We start from the raw sequence: 21,189 nt of genomic DNA, 5'->3' as shown, positions 1-21,189 counted from the left end.
CTCTCCAGCGTTGCACTACATCATTTATTTCCTTATAGAATCATAGCCACACGAATGGTTAAATACATTTTCCAAAGTTATAGAATTACTGCTGTCTGTTCAGAAATAAATGAAATTTTAGCCTAATAACAAGGAATTGCCTACAGTCGGGAGCGTGCGGTAAATCTGAAAAAACAGCATGCAGACAAAACAGGCCTTTCACAATATTTCAAATACAATCGAGGGAAAACACAGGTTGGAAAGCAAATCGCGCCTGCTGAAAAGAGAAGACTCTATGCTGTAGGCTACCAAAATATTTGATCAAATTCCAAATATTGTTTTACAAGAGAGAGAGAGAGATAGGCTTTTTGCACGAGCGCATCGGCCATCACTAGCGAGTGAGCTGTGCATCATTGGGTGAGTCATTGAAACTGGAAATAATTTTTAGGACTATAATTTCTCCTCATATTGTAGCATACAATATGTGTCTCCACACACCTAGGCTATTGATGGATTCAAGACAAAGTCATTTTTATTGATCTCAGATTCTCAGTTTGTCAGTGTCAAAGTAGCCTCCAGTCTCCAGTCATGTAAAATGATGTAGAATTGCATGAAATACGTTTATAAATGGCCAACATTTTCCCGGACCCTAGGCTACTAAAAATGTTCCCCATGTGTGCAACTTCTATAAGTGCCTCTACTCTACTGCTCTATGCCACTAAGCGCAAATGCTGTATTATAAAGGTTATTTTTTATGCGTTCCGGTACCTCAGAACTCCCCAGGTCACCCCACTCTCGCACTCACTTTTTGTTCCGGCACCTCCCATTTGACAAATTAAGCACTGGATATGGCACAATACACTTCTGTGAATCAAATTCGACCCACGTAATCAATCAAACAATGCCAGCCTACCATAAACATGTTTCCAATATGGACAGTTAATTGAAATGCATTCCAGGTGACTACCTCATGAAGTTGGTTGAGAGAATGCCAAGAGTGTGCAAAGCTGTCATCAAGGCAAAGGGTGGCTATTTGAAGAATGTCAAATATAAAATATATTTTGATATGTTTAACACTTTTTTGGTTACTACATGATTCCATATGTGTTATTTCATAGTTCTGATGTCTTCACTATTATTCAACAATGTAAAAAACAGTAAAAATAAATAAAAACCCTTGAATGAGTAGATATATTTTAACAGAAACGTAAATTAACGATTAGTCTTAATAGACTTTACACAAAGCACAATATGAACTTTAGCTCAAATACAACCTCATTCAAAACAAGCAAAACATGGGTTTTCAAAACACACATTGCACATATTGTTATAAAATATATGCCAAATTGTCCCTTAAACCTGACTCCATATGCACTAGTGAAGCCCATCTGGACATATTATTTCGACAGGTATAAGCATTCTTGGTATAACTCCACCTTGCCTCCTTAGGTAAAGTTACTTCCAGATAGCTTGCACCTGACAAATAATCTCAGATATCCACTAGTGCATATGGAGTAAATTTTCAAACAAAGCTGTTTTTTTATCAGGAATTGACAATGTCTCTTATGACTTCACCTGACAAAGAGCATCATGTAAACTGTAGCTCCTATACCCTATACCACCTAGCAATTAGCTTTTCAGCTTACTGAGTAGGGTTTAGACCACCGTTTGTGAGTGGCCCTTTGAGTGTTCTCATAGATATATTTAGATTTCTCTGAAAATAAAGTAACTTCATCTTTAGAGCTTGGACCTGTGGGGAGGTCCTGAGATCATTGAGGTCCTGAGATCATCAAGTTCCAAGAATACTTTTTGGAACACCTCAAAGGTATATTTCAGTTCTTTGGGGTACCTTAGATTTAAGCCATAGACCCATAAGCAACGTACATGACTATGTAACACTGGGAATACCAGCCAGGACCTCTGCTCCTTCGATGCAGATCCCATGCTCTATATTCTGGTGCAGATCCTTCACAGTGAATACCTTCATCACATGCTGAACGAGGTCCTCTCGGGTCATGGTGTCGTTAGCATCCTGAGTGAAAAAATGGAGAAATAACAGACTAGGCTACTAGATTAAATGTGCAACTTGAGAGGAGAGAGAGGGAAAGAAAGGAAGATACCTAATTTAGAGATAAATAAGGATACAAAAATAAAAACATTTACCTTGTATTCTGTGGTAAGGTCTTCAACCCTCTCGCCGAGGTATATGATCAGGCCACGGATCACACTGTTTCTTCTTTCCTGGATTATGTTGCACTGTAATATGATGTTATACAAATAATTGCATTTAGAGAGAGAGAGAAAAAGAGAGAGAGAGAGAGAGAGAGAGAGAGAGAGAGAGAGAGAGAGAGAGAGAGAGAGAGAGAGAGAGAGAGAGAGAGAGAGAGAGAGAGAGAGAGAGAGGAGGAGAAGGGGGAGGAAACATCTTCTAAACAGATAAGGACAAAAGATGATCTGAGAGTCAGAATGCAATTGGGAAACCCCTCCCAAAGCATGTGCAGAGTGAGAATGTTCAGACTAATCTTTAATGCATATTTAATTGTAGATTAGAATATTAGGTCAAGACAACACAACATATTTAAATCAATATACATTTTTTACCTACATTGACTGTTTTTATTCAGCTGTACCTGAGTGGGCTCAAACAGGGCTGGCCATCTTTCTTTGAAGTCCTTCACAGGAAGGGCCTGAACGACATCTTGTCTTCGATATGAGCAGGTCTTTGCCATTTTGGCACTCACAATGTTGTGGTTGTCACGTATTTGTACTTCTCCCAGTAGCTCCACTCACTCCCTCTCCAGGGTCTCATCTGTTTCTCCATCAGGGTGGGGTGGGAGGTAATTTACCTCCACCTTCATAGTTTTTTAAAAGTTATTGGCAATGTGCCTGTCCTCTGGTGATTTTCTCTTGACAGAGTTCACTCCCAGTTCTGGGCAACCAAATCCTCTCAGTTCCGATCTGTAATTGCCCACCTTGTACTTCAGGCTGGTTTGCCATCCGTACAGGCCTGAGAAGCACCCAGGCTCTTTAAGGCATGGGTACTTTTTTACCAAAGCTTCTGCAACTTGCCAAATATGTAGACTTGACGGATAGGCTGTAAACTGGAAGATCCTTTCAGACAGTTTCCCCAGGATGTCTGATTTCACAGACAGATTGTTGAGTGGTGTTCCAGCCTTCACGTGTGCTTCATTAGCTGCCCCAAGAATGAGCTCTGTATCATAAACAAAGCGAGGAACTTCAAACTCAGATAGCCACGGACTGGAGCGGACAATATCTACTTTCTGGAGAGGACAATATCACAGTGTCACGTGATCCAAGGGAGCCCCTCTCATCCGATGTCTCTGTGGAGCTGTTATTGAGTTCTTGTACATTTAAAGTAATAAGAGCTGGGGGGTCAAGGTCAACCACTTTGATGGTGTCTTTATCCTTTAGGTCTTCAGTATCAAGCAAAGAAATGAACTGATCTCCAAATTCATTGTCCATGTACTGTAGAACATATTATTTTTGAAGCTGAAATGTCTCTTGCACAAATATGCCAAGCTCAGCCAAAGTAGCAGGGATTCCAGAAGGCAATGTTAGCTCACGGATATCAGGGCCCTCCAACAGGACCTGTAGCCTGGTAGACGTTTCTGTTCTGTTGTAGTGAAAGTGATCCTGTCAAGAAAAAATGCATAAAAGTTATCAAATGAGTATGTTGTCAAACATGGGTATCCCATTAAATCGTTATCAAGTGCTGCTTATTAGATCTCATAATAATAAACGTGCAAAACCAAGCATTTCTATTCTATACCCAATACTAAATTCGGCATGAGTTCTACGAGCAATGCATTGTTTTAAACACATGTACCCATGTATAAATACACCACATTTAAAACGTGTATAAAACTAATATTGCAGGTAAATATGGTGCTTCAGGGTTACCATGCGCTTTTGGCCAACAGCGTGTGCTGTTAGTGGGTAGATGTCTGCTAATTCCTTTTGCTCAATGACCTTAAGCTTCTGTGTGGATTCCAGCTCAAACCCCCTAAGGTGCTCATTATACCAAGCATTCTGACACTTTACAATAAAAGCAAGTTCACCATGAACAACGATGATTAGAAGTATTTCAACAAAGTCTGGTAGACCTCCAGTCAACTTTAACATGTTGTGAATATGTGAACAACAAGAAGGTTTCTGCAAGGACAGGTGTAGCTAGATAGCTAGGTGTACAGTGGAGAAAAAAAGTATTTAGTCAGCCACCAATTGTGCAAGTTCTCCCACTTAAAAAGACGAGATAGGCCTGTAATTTTCATCATAGGTACACGTCAACTATGACAGACAAATTGAGAATTTTTTTCTCCAGAAAATCACATTGTAGGATTTTTTATGAATTGATTTGCAAATTATGGTGGAAAATAAGAATTTGGTCACCTACAAACAAGCAAGATTTCTGGCTCTCACAGACCTGTAACTTCTTCTTTAAGAGGCTCCTCTGTCCTCCACTCGTTACCTGTATTAATGGCACCTGTTTGAACTTGTTATCAGTATAAAATACACCTGTCCACAACCTCAAACAGTCACACTGCAAACTCCACTATGGCCAAGACCAAAGAGTTGTCAAAGGACACCAGAAACAAAATTGTAGACCTGCACTAGGCTGGGAAGACTGAATCTGCAATAGGTAAGCAGCTTGGTTTGAAGAAATCACAAGAACGGTGAGCAAAAATCCCAGAACCACACGGGAGGACCTAGTGAATGACCTGCAGAGAGCTGGGACCAAAGTAACAAAGCCTACCATCAGTAACACACTACGCCGCCAGGGACTCAAATCCTGCAGTGCCAGACGTGTCCCCCTGCTTAAGCCAGTACATTTCCAGGCCCATCTGAAGTTTGCTAGAGTGCATTTGGATGATCCAGAAGGGATTGGGAGAATGTCATATGGTCAGATGAAACCAAAATAGAACTTTTTGGTAAAAACTCAACTCGTCGTGTTTGGAGGACAAAGAATGCTGAGTTGCATCCAAAGAACACCATACCTACTGTGAAGCATGGGGGTGGAAACATCATGCTTTGGGGCTGTTTTTCTGCAACGACACCAGGACGACTGATCCGTGTAAAGGAAAGAATGAATGGGGCCATGTATCGTGAGATTTTGAGTGAAAACCTCCTTCCATCAGCAAGGGCAATGAAGATGAAACGTGGCTGGGTCTTTCAGCATGACAATGATCCCAAACACACCGCCCGGGCAACGAAGGAGTGGCTTCGTAAGAAGCATTTCAAGGTCCTGGAGTGGCCTAGCCAGTCTCCAGATCTCAACCCCATAGAAAATCTTTGGAGGGAGTTGAAAGTCTGTGTTGCCCAGCGACAGCCCCAAAACATCACTGCTCTAGAGGGGATCTGCATGGAGGAATGGGCCAAAATAGCAGCAACAGTGTGTGAAAACCTTGTGAAGACTTACAGAAAACCTTTGACCTCTGTCATTGCCAACAAAGGGTATATAACAAAGTATTGAGAAACTTTTGTTATTGACCAAATACTTATTTTCCACCATATTTTGCAAATAAATTCATTAAAAATCCTACAATGTGATTTTCTGGATTTTTTTCTTCTCATTTTGTCTGTCATAGTTGACGTGTACCTATGATGAAAATTACAGGCCTCTCTCATCTTTTTAAGTGGGAGAACTTGCACAATTGTTGGCTGACTAAATACTTTTTTCCCCCACTGTAGTTAGCTAGCTAGCTACGTATTGTTCGTTCCTGTCTCTGCATGACTAGCTTGCCTAGCAGGCAAACATTACATTTCAGGGGCACCATGTGTTCAGTTCTACTGTAATGTTTGCTGACGATGCATTTTTTGGTAAGCTAGGTAACTAATATGTTACATAGCTATTTCGGTTAATATAAAACATACACAAAAATGACAAATGTTAGAAACAGCGCTGAGCGGTAAATGCACTGCTAACTTACTAGCTAGTAGAATGCCCTCCACTAGCTAACTGTACAGACATCACGGCCGTTAACTAGCTAGATTATCAACGTGCAAAAATATATCGTACTCTGGCAATATAGCTAGCTAAAGGCTTTTCATGCTTGAAGAATGTTATTTAACATTTTCCACAAAATACTTTCGACATTTCATCGAAAAGAGAGAGATCCAAACTACATTCCAAGTTATAATTTGGTCCTTACCTGCCGCATGGCCATTCCAGAGAAGAAAGATCAAGACAATATCTGTTGAACTGTTGCAAGCACAATTTGCATTCAGAACTAGATCTAGTTATTCTAGCACGTCAGTCCAAAATAATAATGATAATTTGAATATCATATTTTTAAGTTGTTGGTTGTTACTTAGAAATATTCATTCAAATTTAGCAGCATATTACCTTGGATTTTTATTTGCAAATGGCAGTCTTTTTCAACACATATAAATTAAGTACTATTTTCAAAAATGTAAGTAAAACCAGAAACCTATTATTTTAAGTTAAAATCATTGATTTTCTTTTGCAATATTTACTAAGCCCATTGGTCATTTTGTACAGTGTAATCAATCAATCCATTCTCCCCGAAATCTTCTTGTAAGATCCCGTTCAAATGCCAGTTGGATTTGTTGTTATTTGTTTGGGTACTTTGGCGAAGCCAACTTCTGGTATCCACATGGCAGATTAGATGGTTCGAGCTAGCTAAATAGGCTAATAACACTAACACTTTTTTAAAGCTATAGCTAAGAGTGAAGCAGTTTCAAGAAAAAAAAAATAAAAATAAAAAATAGATTGAAGCAGTTTCAACAGTAAACTTGACCCCACCATTTTAAATCAAAATCAAATATTACAGCCGGAGGCATATCACATTATTCACTTAGCCTATAACAGAGATGATGAGAGTTTTCCCCACTTTTTACGGAAACCCAAAGGAGTCATATCTAACCACCCAAAGGCTTTCCATAGCACCGCTGCTGCAACCACCATGCTCTACCAACTGACAGACCCAGCGTCAGAATAAAGTGACTAAGGGGGCAGTTGAATTCACTGAGGAGGTTACATGATAAACATAACGGATTTGAAATCTGGTCTCAGAGCATTTTGTATTATTCGGTACATAAATCCGAGACACTCCATTTAGTATGACATGTTACGTTTTGTAATTTGAGAATTTCCATCATCCATTTTCGTATGATATGTTGCGAATTACAATTTGTATGACATGTTGCGAATTTGCAAAAAGTACAATATGTTACGAATTTGCAAAACGTACAATAAGTGTTTGCCTTAACGCTACAATATGTAACAGATTTTTTTGCCGCCAACCAGTCACTCAATCATTTTAACTTTTTTGCTATTTTTATATAGGGACATAAAACTAAAACTGAGGAGGCTAAAGTTTGAATCTTTTGCCCCCTCGTGGCGCAAGCCCACCAACTGAGATACAGAGGACCATGGGATAATTTTACGGGCTCATTACATTTTTGACTACTCTTCTTGACCAAAAAAAGTGTTGAACTAAAATGAAAATCAAAGGGAAATGCAATAGGAGTGGCACATAATGCTATTAACTGTGTCAGTACTGTGTCAATTAAGAAACACCCCACAAACATCACCCCATTGGCCCCATGTGGGTATTCGGTGGGCAAGGTTGGCATGGGGTAGCCCACACCAGCCCAACACAGGCTATCCTACACCAGACCAGCACAGGCTAGCCCACACCAGCCCGAGATGGGCCAGCCCACACCAAGCCCAAAACAGGCTAGCCCACACCAAGCCCACACCAGCCCGATATGGGCTAGCCCACATCAGTCCAACACGGGCCATCCCACACCAAGCCCAACACGGGCCAACCCACAACAAGCCCAACAGGGGCTAGCCCACACCAAGCCCAGCACAGGCTAGCCCACACCAAGCTCAGAACAGGCTAGCCCACACCGGGCCCAGCTAGATGCGGGGGCTCATAAAAATTTTTTGGGGCATGGTTTGTACACAGTTATTTTTGTGCAACTGTCGTTCCACTTTAAGTGTTCTGTTGTGATGGCCAACAAACAAACAAAAAACGTAAATAAGTGCTTGTGAGAAACTGAACACGTATATGTATGGTAGTAACAACCTGGTTGTCTACATGGGGCCAATATTCTTTGCCCATATAATGCCCACATCATGCCAATATGAGCATATTGCTGGGAAAAGATTTCAGGCAAAGTGAAGGCTGCCTTTACATATGGGCTGCCCACACTAGGCAACACTGGGCAAATGCCTTGGTGGCCAATGTAGAGCCAATGAACAAAGGCGCATTGGCCCAAATGTTGGCAGCCTAAATAGGGACAATACTTTAGCCCGCATTGCGCCCACATCGTGCCAATGTCACTGACCTACTACCCCTGCTGATGAAACATGGTAAGACAGACGCCATGACTGAAAAGGAGGGAGCCTAATCCTCAGTGACTCAATGCAAGCCTTGCTGGAGAAAGGGAGGCCCTTGTCCTGAAGTGATAAGACTAGACCCCTCGTTCAGATTATTTGATCCTAGTTGCGCAATCATTCCTATTTTAATAACCATCATTTACCATATTTTTCCTTCTCCCTACTAAAATAGATGGAATGTTCTGATGGACTACTGTTACACCACTGCCTCTGGGAATCCAAACGATGAACTTCGCTATGACCTCTTCTTTAGGTAATTCTTATGCATGTTTCTCTGAAGCAATTTCTTTGAGAACAGTGCGGTAGTGTGATTTTTCTATCTGTTTTGTTGTTTTGCCTTTGTTTCTGAACCAGCTGTGACAAAGACCCACAGACAACAGTGTTCGAGAATGGGAAGAGTCAAATGGGCCGTTTTGCCTTTGAAGTGTTCCGCTTTGTCAAGCACAAGAACCAGAAAATGTCTACCGTCTTCCTGCACTGCGTTACCAAGCTGTGTCGAGCCGATGACTGCCCCATGCTCATGCCGGTGAGGTTCTGAGGGTGACCTCTGGTAATATTAGTCCAAAAAGCATTCACACCAAGATGAGAAACAAAGCAACGACTTGGTACCGTTAGTAACATGTTGGCAATTTGAACTCAAAGCAAAACTATTTGGATTAAAGCCACATATCCCTGTCTTGTCTCCACAGATCTGTGGTAGTAGAAAGAAGCGAGATGTCTCAGAGAGGACGGAATCAAACTCTGCATCAGGAAACGCTATCATTACTGCTGGGCCAATAATCACAAGGAGCGGTATGGCTCGCCACTGTCCACCTCCTCCCTCCCCCTCAATCATCCACCCCTGGCACATGCCCTATACTAAAGAGTTGAATGAACAGGAGAGAGTGCAGACCTACCCAATGCAAGATCCAATTCAAATTTACTCTTTGATGTACCGTACCTGTCAAAAGTTTGGACACACCTACTCTTTCAAGGGTTTTTCTTTATTTGTACTATTTTTTACATCATAGAATAATAGTGAAGACATCAAAACTATGAAATAACACATATGAAAAAAAGTGTTAAACAAATCAAAATACATGTTACATTTGAGATTCTTCAAATAGTCACCCTTTGCCTTGATGACAGCTTTACACACTCTTGGCATTCTCTCAACCAGCTTCACCTGGAATACTTTTCCAACAGTCTTGAAGGAGTTCCCACATATGCAGAGCACTTGTTGGCTGCTTTTCCTTCACTCTGCCATCCAACTCATCCCAAACAACTCAATTGGTTTGAGGTCGGAGGATTGTGGAGGCCAGGTCATCTGATGCAGCACTCCATCACTCTCATTCTTAGTCAAAGCCTGGAGGTGTGTTGGGTCATTGTCCTGTTGAAAAATGAATGATAGTCCCATTAAGCTCAAACCAGATGGGATGCCGTATCGCTGCAGAATGCTGTGGTAGTCATGCTGGTTAAGTAAATAAATCACAGACAGTGTCACCAGCAAAGCACCCCCTCACCATAACACCTCCCCCTCCATGCTTTATGGTGGGAAATACAAATGCGGAGATCGTCCGTTCCCCCAAACCGCAACTCACAAAGACACGGCAGTTGGAACCAAAAATCTCAAATTTGGACTCCAGACCAAAGGACACATTTCCACCGGTCTAATGTCCATTGATCATGTTTCTTGGCCCAAGCAGGTCTCTTATTATTATTGGTGTCCTTTAATAATGGTTTCTTTGCAGCAATTCGACCATGAAGGCTTGATTCAGACAGTCCCCTCTGACCAGTTGATTTTGAGATGTGTCTGTTACTTGAACTCTGTGAAGCATTTATTTGGGCTGCAATTTCTGAGGCTGATAACTCTAATGAACGTATCCTCTTGCAGCAGAGTTAACTCTGGGTCATCGATTCCTGTGGCGGTCCTCATGAGAGCCAGTTTCATCATAGCGCTTGTTGGTTTTTGCGACTGCACTTGAAGAAACTTTTAAAGTTCTTGAAATGTTCCGTATTGACTGACCTTCATGTCTTAAAGTAATGATGGACTGTCGTTTCTCTTTACTTATTTGAGCTGTTCTTGCCATAATATGGACTTGGTCTTTTTTATTAAATAGGGCTATCTTCTGTATACCCACCCCTTTTTTTTTTTTTTCACCTTTATTTAACCAGGTAAACCAGTTGAGAACAAGTTCTCAATTACAACTGCGACCTGGTCAAGATAAAGCAAAGCAGTGCGATAAAAACAACAACACAGAGTTACATATGGCGTAAAAAAAACAGAAAGTCAAAAAAATAATACAACAGAAAATATATATACAGTGTGTGCAAATGTAGCAAGTTATAGAGGTAAGGCAATAAATAGGCTATAGTGCAAAATAATTACAATTAGTATTAACACTGGAATGCTAGATGTGCAAGAGATTATGTGCAAATAGAGATACTGGGGTGCAAAAGAGCAAAATAAATAACAATATAGGGATGAGGTAGTTGGGTAGCTAATTTCAGATGGGCTGTGTACAGGTGCAGTGATCGGTAAGGTGCTCTGACAACTGATGCTTAAAGTTAGTGAGGGAGATAAGTGTCTCCAGCTTCAGAGATTTTTGCAATTCGTTCCAGTCATTGGCAGCAGAGAACTGGAAGGAATGGCGGCCAAAGGAGGTGTTGGCTTTGGGGATGACCAGTGAGATATACCTGCTGGAGCGCAGACTACAGGTGGGTGCTGCTATGGTGACCAATGAGCTAAGATAAGGCGGGGATTTGCCTAGCAGTGATTTATAGATGGCCTGGAGCCAGTGGGTTTAACGACGAACATGTAGTGAGGACCAGCCAACAAGAGTGTACAGGTCACAGTGGTGGGTAGTGTATGGGGCTTTGGAGACAAAACGGATGGCACTGTGATAGACTTCATCCAATTTGCTGAGTAGAGTGTTGGAGGCTATTTTGTAAATGACATCGCCGAAGTCAAGGATAGGTAGGATAGTCAGTTTAACGAGGGCATGTTTGGCAGCATGAGTGAAGGAGGCTTTGTTTGCGAAATAGGAAGCAGATTCTAGATTTAACTTTGCATTGGAGATTCTTAATGTGAGTCTGGAAGGAGAGTTTACAGTCTAACCAGACACCTAGGTATTTGTAGTTGTCCAAATACTCTAGGTCAGACCCATCGAGAGTAGTGATTCTAGTCGGGTGGGCGGGTGCCAGCAGCGTTCGATTGAAGAGCATGCATTTAATTTTACTAGTGTTTAAGAGCAGTTGGAGGCTACTGAAGGAGTGTTGTATGGCATTGAAGCTCGTTTGGAGGTTTGTTAACACAGTGTCCAATGAAGGGCCAGATGTATACAAAATGGTGTCGTCTGCGTAGAGGTGGATCTGAGAGTCACCAGCAGCAAGAGCGACATCAATGATATACACGGAGAAAAGAGTCGGCCCAAGATTTGAACCCTGTGGCACCCCCATAGAGACTGCCATAGGTCCAGACAACAGGCCCTCCGATTTGACACATTGAACTCTATCTGAGAAGTAGTTGGTGAATTAGGCGAGGCAGTCATTTGAGAAACCAAGGCTATTTAGTCTGCCAATAAGAATGCGGTGGTTGACAGAGTCGAAAGCCTTGGCCAGGTCGATGAAGACGGCTGCACAGTACTGTCTATTATCGATCGCGGTTATAATATCGTTTAGGACCTTGAGCGTGGCTGAAGTGCACCCATGACCAGCTTGGAAACCGGATTGCATAGCGGAGAAGGTACGGTGGGAATCGAAATGGTCAGTGATCTGTTTGTTAACTTGGCTTTCAAATACTTTCGAAAGGCAGGGCAGGATGGATATAGGTCTGTAACAGTTTGGATCTAGTGTCACCCCCTTTGAAGAGGGGGATGACCGCGGCAGCTTTCCAATCTCTGGGGATCTCAGACGTTATGAAAGAGAGGTTGAACAGGCTAGAAATAGGGGTTGCGACAATTTCGGCGGCTAGTTTTAGAAAGTTTTAACCCTAATCCTAACCCAAATTGTCTAGCCCAGCTGATTTGTAGGGGTCCAGATTTTGCAGCTCTTTCAGAACATCAGCTGTCTGAATTTGTGTGAAGGAGAAGTGGGGGGGGGGCATGGGCAAGTTGCAGCGGGGGGTGCATAGTTGGTGGCCGGGGTAGTGGTAGCCAGGTGGAAAGCATGGCCAGCCGTAGCAAAATGCTTGTTGAAATTCTCGATTATTGTAGATTTATCGGTGGTGATAGTGTTTCCTAGCCTCAGTGCAGTGGGCAGCTGGGAGGAAGTGCTCTTATTCTCCATGGACTTTACAGTGTCCCAAAACTTTTTGGAGTTAGTGCCACAGGATGCAAATTTATGTTTGAAAAAGTTAGCCTTTGCTTTCCTGACTGCTTGTGTATTTTGGTTCCTAACTTCCCTGAAAAGTTGCATATCGCGGGGGCTATTTGATGCTAATGCAGTACGCCACAGGATGTTTTTGTGCTGGTCAAGGGCAGTCAAGTCTGAGGAGAACCAGGGGCTATATCTGTTCTTAGTTCTGTATTTTTTGAATGGGGCATGTTTATTTAAGATTGAGAGGAAATTACTTTTAAAGAACAATCAGGCATCCTCTAGTGACGGAATGAGATCTATATCCATCCAGGATACCTGGGCCAGGTCAATTAGGAAGGCCTGCTCGCTAAAGTGTTTTAGGGAGCGTTTGACAGTGATGAGGGGTGGTCGTTTGACCGCGGACCCGTTACGGACGCAGGCAATAAGGCAGTGATCGCTGAGATCCTGGTTGAAGACAGCGGAGGTGTATTTAGAGGGTAAGATAGTCAGGATGATATCTATGAGGGTACCCATTTTAACGGATTTAGGGTTGTACCTGGTAGGTTCGTTGATAATTTGTGTGAGATTGAGGGCATCTAGTTTGGATTGTAGGATGGCCGGGGTGTTAAGCATATCCCAATTTAGGTCACCAAGCAGTATGAACTCTGAGGGTAAATGGGGGGCAATCAATTCACATATGGTGTCCAGGGCACAGCTGGGGGCTGAGGGGGGTCTGTAGCAAGTGGCAACAGTGAGAGACTTATTTCTGGAAAGGTGGACTTTTAGAAGTAGAAGCTCAAACTGTTTGGGCACAGACCTGGATAGTATGATAAAGCTCTGCAGGCTATCTCACAGTAGATTGCAACTCCACCCCCTTTGGCAGTTCTATCTAGACGGAAAATGTTATAGTTGGGGATGGAAATTTCAGAATTTTTGGTGGCCTTCCTAAACCAGGATTCAGACACTGCTAGAACATCAGGGTTGGCGGAGTGTGCTAACGCAGTGAATAACTCAAACTTAGGGTGTAGACTTCTGATATTAACATGCAAGAAACCAAGGCTTTTGCGATTACAGAAGTCAGCAAATGATAGCGCCTGGGGAGTAGGAGTGATACTGAGGGTTGCAGGGCCTGGGTTAGCCTCTACATCACCAGAGGAACAGAGGAGGACTAGAATAAGGATAAGGCTTTAAGAACTGGTCTTCTAGTGCGTTGGGTACATAGAATAAAGGGGGCAGATTTCCGGGCGTTGTAGAAAAGATTCAGGGCATTATGTACAGACAAGGATATGGAAGGATATGAGTAAAGTGGAGGTAAACATTTACATTACATTTTAGTCATTTAGCAGACGCTCTTATCCAGAGCGACTTACAGGAGCAATTAGGGTTAAGTGCCTTGCTCAAGGGCACATTTACGTCATTTAGCAGATGCTCTTATCCAGAGCGACTTACAAATTGGTGCATTCACCCTATAGCCAGTGGGATAACCACTTTACAATTATTATTATTATTATTATTATTATTATAATTTTTTTTTTTGGGGGGGGGGGGTAGAAGGATTACTTTATCCTATCCCAGGTGTTCCTTAAAGAGGTGGGGTTTCAAATGTCTCCGGAAGGTGGTGAGTGACTCCGCTGTCCTGGCGTCGTGAGGGAGCTTGTTCCACCATTGGGGTGCCAGAGCAGCGAACAGTTTTGACTGGGCTGAGCGGGAACTATGCTTCCGCAGAGGAAGGGGAGCCAGCAGGCCAGAGGTGGATGAACGCAATGCCCTCGTTTGGGTGTAGGGACTGATCAGAGCCTGAAGGTACGGAGGTGCCGTTCCCCTCACTGCTCCATAGGCAAGCACCATGGTCTTGTAACGGATGCGAGCTTCAACTGGAAGCCAGTGGAGTGTGCGGAGGAGGGGGGTGACGTGAGAGAACTTGGGAAGGTTGAACACCAGACGGGCTGCGGCATTCTGGATGAGTTGTAGGGGTTTAATGGCACAGGCAGGGAGCCCAGCCAACAGCGAGTTGCAGTAATCCAGACGGGAGATGACAAGTGCCTGGATTAGGACCTGTGCCGCTTCCTGTGTAAGGCAGGGTCGTACTCTCCGAATGTTGTAGAGCATGAACCTACAGGATCGGGTCACCGCCTTGATGTTAGCGGAGAACGACAGGGTGTTGTCCAGGGTCACGCCAAGGCTCTTCGCACTCTGGGAGGAGGACACAACGGAGTTGTCAACCGTGATGGCGAGATCATGGAACGGGCAGTCCTTCCCCGGGAGGAAGAGCAGCTCCGTCTTGCCAGGGTTCAGCTTGAGGTGGTGATCCGTCATCCATACTGATATGTCGGCCAGACATGCAGAGATGCGATTCGCCACCTGGTTATCAGAAGGGGGAAAGGAGAAGATTAGTTGTGTATCGTCAGCGTAGCAATGATAGGAGAGGCCATGTGAGGATATGACAGAGCCAAGTGACTTGGTGTATAGGGAGAAAAGGAGAGGGCCTAGAACTGAGCCCTGAGAGCACGTGGTGCGGAGACAGCTTCTCGCCACGCCACTTGGTAGGAGCGACCGGTCAGGTAGGACGCAATCCAGGAGTGAGCCGCGCTGGAGATGCCCAGCTCGGAGAGGGTGGAGAGGAGGATCTGATGGTTCACAGTATCAAAGGCAGCAGACAGGTCTAGAAGGACAAGAGCAGAGGAGAGAGAGTTAGCTTTAGCAGTGCGGAGAGCCTCCGTGACACAGAGAAGAGCAGTCTCAGTTGAATGACCAGTCCTGAAACCTGACTGGTTTGGATCAAGAAGGTCATTCTGAGAGAGATAGCAAGAGAGTTGGCTAAAGACGGCACGCTCAATAGTTTTGGAAAGAAAAGAAAGAAGGGATACTGGTCTGTAGTTGTTGACATCAGTGGGATCGAGTGTTGGTTTTTTTGAGAAGGGGTGCAACTCTCGCTCTCTTGAAGACGGAAGGGACATGGCCAGCGGTCAAGGATGAGTTGATCAGCGAGGTGAGGTAGGGGAGAAGGTCACCGGAGATGGTCTGGAGAAGAGAGGAGGGGATGGGGTCAAGCGGGCAGGTTGTTGGGCGGCCTGCAGTCACTAGTCGCAAGATTTTATCTGGAGAGAGAGGGGAGAAAGAAGTCAGAGCATAGGGTAGGGCAGTGTGAGCAGGACCAGCAGTGTCATTAGACTTAACAAACGAGGATCGGATGTCGTCAACCTTCTTTTCAAAGTGGTTGACGAAGTCATCCACAGAGAGGGAGGAGGGGGGGAGGATTCAGCAGTGAGGAGAATGTGGCAAAGAGCTTCCTAGGGTTAGAGGCAGATGCTTGGAATTTAGAGTGGTAGAAAGTGGCCTTAGCAGCCGAAACAGATGAAGAAAATGTAGAGAGGAGGGAGTGAAAAGATGCCAGGTCGGCAGGGAGTTTAGTTTTCTTCCATTTCCGCTCAGCTGCCCGGAGCTCTGTTCTGTGAGCTCGCAATGAGTCATCAAGCCACGGAGCTGGAGGGGAGGACCGAGCCGGCCGGGAGGATAGGGGACACAGGGGAGTCAAAGGATGCAGAAAGGGAGGAGAGGAGGGTTGAGGAGGCAGAATCAGGAGATTGGAGGGAGAAGGATTGAGCAGAGGGAAGAGATGATAGGATGGAAGAGGAGAGAGTAGTGGGAGAGAGAGAGCGAAGGTTGCAGCGGCGCGTTACCATCTGTGTAGGGGCAGAGTGAGTAGTGTTGGAGGAGAGCGAGAGAGAAAAGGATACAAAGTAGTGGTCGGAGACATGGAGGGGAGTTGCAGTGAGATTAGTAGAAGAGCAACATCTAGTAAAGATGAAGTCAAGCGTATTGCCTGCCTTGTGAATAGGGGGGGACGGTGAGAGGGTGAGGTCAAAAGAGGAGAGGAGTGGAAAGAAGGAGGCAGAGAGAAATGAGTCAAATGTAGACGTAGGGAGGTTGAAATCCCCCAAAACTGTGAAGGGTGAGCCATCCTCAGGAAAGGAACTTATCAAGGCGTCAAGCTCATTGATGAACTCTCCAAGGGAACCTGGAGGGCGATAGATGACAAGGATATTAAGCTTAAATGGGCTAGTGACTGTGACAGCATGGAATTCAAATGAGGAGATAGACAGATGGGTTAGGGGAAAAATTGAGAATGACCACTTGGGAGAGATGAGGATTCCTGTGCCACCACCCCTCTGACCAGATGCTCTCGGGGTATGCGAGAACACATGGTCAGACGAGGAGAGAGCAGTAGGAGTAGCAGTGTTTTCAGTGGTAATCCATGTTTCCGTCAGCGCCAGGAAGTCGAGGGACTGGAGGGTAGCATAGGCTGGGATGAAGTCAGCCTTGTTGGCGGCAGAACGGCAGTTCCAGAGGCTGCCTGAGACCTGGAACTCCAGGTGTGTGGTGCGTGCAGGGACCACCAGGTTAGAGAGGCAGCAGCCACGCGGTGTGAGGCGTTTGTGTAGCCTGTGCGGAGAGGAGAGAACAGGGATAGGCAGAGGCATAGTTGACAGGCTGCAGCAGATGGCTACAATAATGCAGAGGAGATCAGAATGAAATGAACTAAACATCTGGGAAAGGAGAGAGCAGGCCTCCCTCACCAAAAAAAATAATATATATAACTCTCCCAACTTCCACCTCAGAAACTATAATTGTTTCACTGAACCACCCGAATAAAACTCTCCCAACTTCCACTTTAGAAATTAGAATTGTTGTAAACTACAGCAGACTGTTATCAGTAGCAGTAATTAAGTACAGCAGCTACCAACCACCTAACGTTAATGCCTCGGATAATGAGGTTAGAAAAACAGCTGAATGGTGGCAGCTAGCTGGCTCAATCACAGGTACTCTTAAGCATGAAATAACATTGGAAACAACTAACCACAGTTGCTAAAAGTTACCAGTAGCTACCCGCTAGCTAGCTAGCTAGCTTTGTTGGTCCAGGTAGTGGGTAAGCTAGCCTCGTGCTTCGCCGGGGTCCGCCGAATACAATACTTACCTACAATAATTACCTACAATAACCTACAACTAAACCTAAGCGTTGGATAACAATGAAAGAGATAGCATCACTGGAGGCACCGATTGAGTCGGTCTCCGCGTGTATGAGGGGTGGGACAAAGGAGCTATCTAAGGCAGGTTTAGCTGGGCTGGGGGATCTACAGTGAAATAGTACAATTAGATATCACCGAAACAGCAATAAGCAAACCATATTGACATGGGAGAGAGGCATAAAGCAATCACAGGTGTAATTTGAGAGAGCTAAGACAACAGCTGGTAATGACGACACAGTTTGGGCTGAGGCTGAACATAAACAGGATGCGGTACCATAAAAAGGAACAGTCCAGCAGGCATCAGCTGTATAGCTGAGTTATCATAAGGTCCGGTGAACAGCAATAGGATAGTTCGGAGGTAGTTCGGGGGCTGCTAAAGCACTAGCGAGCAAGAGGCCACGGCTAGCGTGTGCTAGCGGGCCGGGGCTAGCAGATGGAATTGTTGTGGTCGACGTCGTAACGGGAAGCCTGTTGTAACCACATCAGACGATTACGTCGGTAGACCAGTCGTGTAGGATCGGCGGGGCTCCGTGTCAACACTAGGTGGTCCTGTCCGGTTGACAGAGAGGTAGATAGCCGGGAGATGGGCTAGCTCAGGATGATTAGCCAAACCACAACGTCCATTTTGTTGCAGCTAGCTGGTAGCGATGAATCCGGAGTTAAAGGTCCAGTGATTCAGTGATTCCGGCAGAAAAACTGATATGTTCTGGGTCGATAATGCGCTGTGCAGACAGTGCAGACTGGCCGAATAATAGTCCAGGCTAGAGCTGGCTGGTGGGTGGTGCAGGCCACGGACAATGGTGAAAAACCGCTAACGGTAGCTAATAGCAAGTAGCTAGTTAGCTGGCTACTCCCGTCCGGTAGACCGAGAGGTAGATGGCCGGGATATGGGCCTGGCTCTAGGCTAGCTCGAGGCTAACTGGTGCTTGCATCGGGGGCAGTGGTGATTAGCCAAACAGCTACATCCATTCGGTTGCGGCTAGCTGGTTGCGATCCAGTGATTAATGTCCAGTGATTAAATTATTCCGGCAGAAAAATCCAATGTTCTGGGTGAAATACCGCTAACTGTGGCTAATAGCAAGTAGCTAGTTAGCTGGCTAGCTAGTTTCAACTGGCGATTCTAGATAAAAGATAAAAGGTAAGTCAATAATAGAATCCATTCCACATTGAGTGAGGCGGGTTGCAGGAAAGTATATTTTGTAGAAGGATGAAAAGTCTGATAGGGAAATATGTATGAAAAATACAAAAAAACAGGGTATTTACAGGCTATTTACAGACACACGACAAAAACAGGACTGCACTACTACGCAATCTTGGAAGAACCCCTACCTTGTCACAACACAACTGAATGGCTCAAACGCATTAAGAAGGAAAGAAATTTCACAAATGAACTTTTAAGAATGCACAACTGTTAATTGAAATGCATTTCATGTGACTACCTCATGAAGCTGGTTTAGAGAATGCCAAGAGTGTGCAAAGCTGTCATTAAGGCAAAGGGTGGCTATTTGAAGAATCTCAAATATAACATATATTTTCATTTGATTACCACTTTCTTGGTTACTACATGATTCCATATGTGTTATTTCATAGTTTTGATGTCTTCACTATTATTCTAGAAGGTAAACATTTTTATAAACATAAATAAAAACCCTTGAATTAGTAGGTGTGTCCAAACTTTTGACTGGTAGTGTATATACCTTCAGAAAGAATCTATACCCCTTGACTTATTCCACATTTTGTTATGTTACAGCTTGAATTCAAGAATTCAACATTATTTTTTTCACCAATCTACACACAATACCCCATAATGACGAAGTGAAAACATGTTTTTAGAAATGATTGCCAATTTATTGAAAATGAAATACAGAAATATCTCATTTACATAAGTAATTGTACCCTTGAATCAATACATGTTAGAATCACCTTTGGCAGTTATGACAGCTGTGAGTCTTTCTGGGTAAGTCACTGAGAGCTTTGCACACCTGGATTGTACAATATTTGCCCATTGTTCTTTACAAAATTCTTCAAGCACCATTTTCAAGTCTTGCCATAGATTTTCAGGCAGATTTAAGTCAAAGTGTAACTTGACCACTCAGGAACATTCACTGTCTTCTTGGTAAGCAACTCCAGTGTAGATTTGGCCTTGTGTCTTAGGTTATTGTCCTGCTAAAAGGTGAATTCATCTCCCAGTGTCTGGTGAAAAGCAGACTGAACCAGGTTTTCCTCTAGAATTCTGCCTGTGCTTAGCTCCATTCCATTTATTTTTAATCCTGAAAAATTCCCCAGTACATAACGATTAAAAGCATACCCATAACATTATGCAGCCACCACTATGCTTTAAAATATGGAGAGTGGTAATCAATGTTGTGCTGCATTGGATTTGCCCCAAAGATAACACTTTGTATTCAGAACAAAAGTTAATTGCTTTGCAACATTTCTTTGCACTATTACTTTGGTACAGGCTTCCTTCTTTTTAACTCTGTCAATTAGGTTAGTATTGTGGAGTAACTACAATTTACATTTTAGTCATTTAGCAGACGCTCTTATCCAGAGCAACTTACAGTTAGTGAATGCATACGTGTTTTTTTTGTGTGTTTTTTATACTGGCCCCCCATTGGAAACGAACACACATCCCTGCCGGCCAAACCCTCCCCTACCTTGGACGATGGTGGACCAATTGTGCGGCGCCCATGGGTCTCCCAGTTGCGGCCGGCTGCGACAGAGCCTGGACTCAAACCAGGATTTCTAGTGGCACAGCTAGCACTGTGATGTAGTGCCTTAGACCACTGCGCCACTCGGGAGTCAATGTTGTTGCTCCATCCTCAGTTTTCTCCTATCCCAGCCATTAAACTCTGTAACTGTTTTAAGGTCACCATTTGCCTCACGGTAAAATCCTGAGCGGTTTCCTTCCTCTCCGGCTACTTAGTTAATTGGATTTCATGTGATAGCCATACACAAAATAGTCCAAATTGGTGAAGTGAAATGAAAAAAATTACTTGTTTCAAAACATTCTACAAAAGAAATAACGGAAAAGTGGTGCGTGCATATGTATTCACCCCCTTTGCTATGAAGTCCCTAAATAAGATTTGGTTCAACTAATTACATTCAGAAGTCATATAATTAGTTAAATAAAGTCCACCTGTGTGCAATCTAAGTGTCACATGATCTGTCACACAATCTCAGTATATATACACCTGTTCTGAGTCTGCAACACCACTAAGCAAGGGGCACCACCAAGCAAGCGGCACCATGAAGACCAAGGTGCTCTCCAAACAGGTCAGGGACAAAGTTGTGGAGAAGTAAAGATCAGGGTTGGGTTATAAAAAAATACCTGAAAGATTGAACATCCCACAGAGCACCATTAAATCCATTATTCAAAAATGGAAAGAATATGGCACCACAACAAACCTGCCAAAAGAGGGCCGCCCACCAAAACTCACGGACCAGGCAAGGAGGGCATTAATCAGAGGCAACAAAGAGACTAAAGATAACCCTGAAGGAGCTGCAAAGCTCCACAGC

General features: G+C 43.8%; 1 protein-coding gene across 1 annotated transcript in view; it reads left to right on the top strand.

The window, feature by feature from the left end:
- The window catches only part of LOC121580290 (zona pellucida-like domain-containing protein 1), a 92,787-nt gene that overhangs the window by 63,598 nt on the left and 8,000 nt on the right, over window positions 1-21,189 (top strand). Inside the window, exons 7-9 of the mRNA XM_041895350.1 lie at window positions 8,541-8,621; window positions 8,723-8,894; window positions 9,058-9,160. Coding sequence (XP_041751284.1) covers window positions 8,541-8,621; window positions 8,723-8,894; window positions 9,058-9,160 — 356 coding nt within the window. The remainder of the gene's footprint in view (window positions 1-8,540; window positions 8,622-8,722; window positions 8,895-9,057; window positions 9,161-21,189) is intronic.

This window comes from Coregonus clupeaformis, chromosome 13 (genome assembly GCF_020615455.1).
Source record: "Coregonus clupeaformis isolate EN_2021a chromosome 13, ASM2061545v1, whole genome shotgun sequence".
In the NCBI taxonomy this organism is placed as follows: Eukaryota; Metazoa; Chordata; class Actinopteri; order Salmoniformes; family Salmonidae; genus Coregonus; species Coregonus clupeaformis.
The sequence above is the reverse complement of the archived record's forward strand: the minus strand, read 5'-3'. Positions and strand labels throughout refer to the sequence as shown.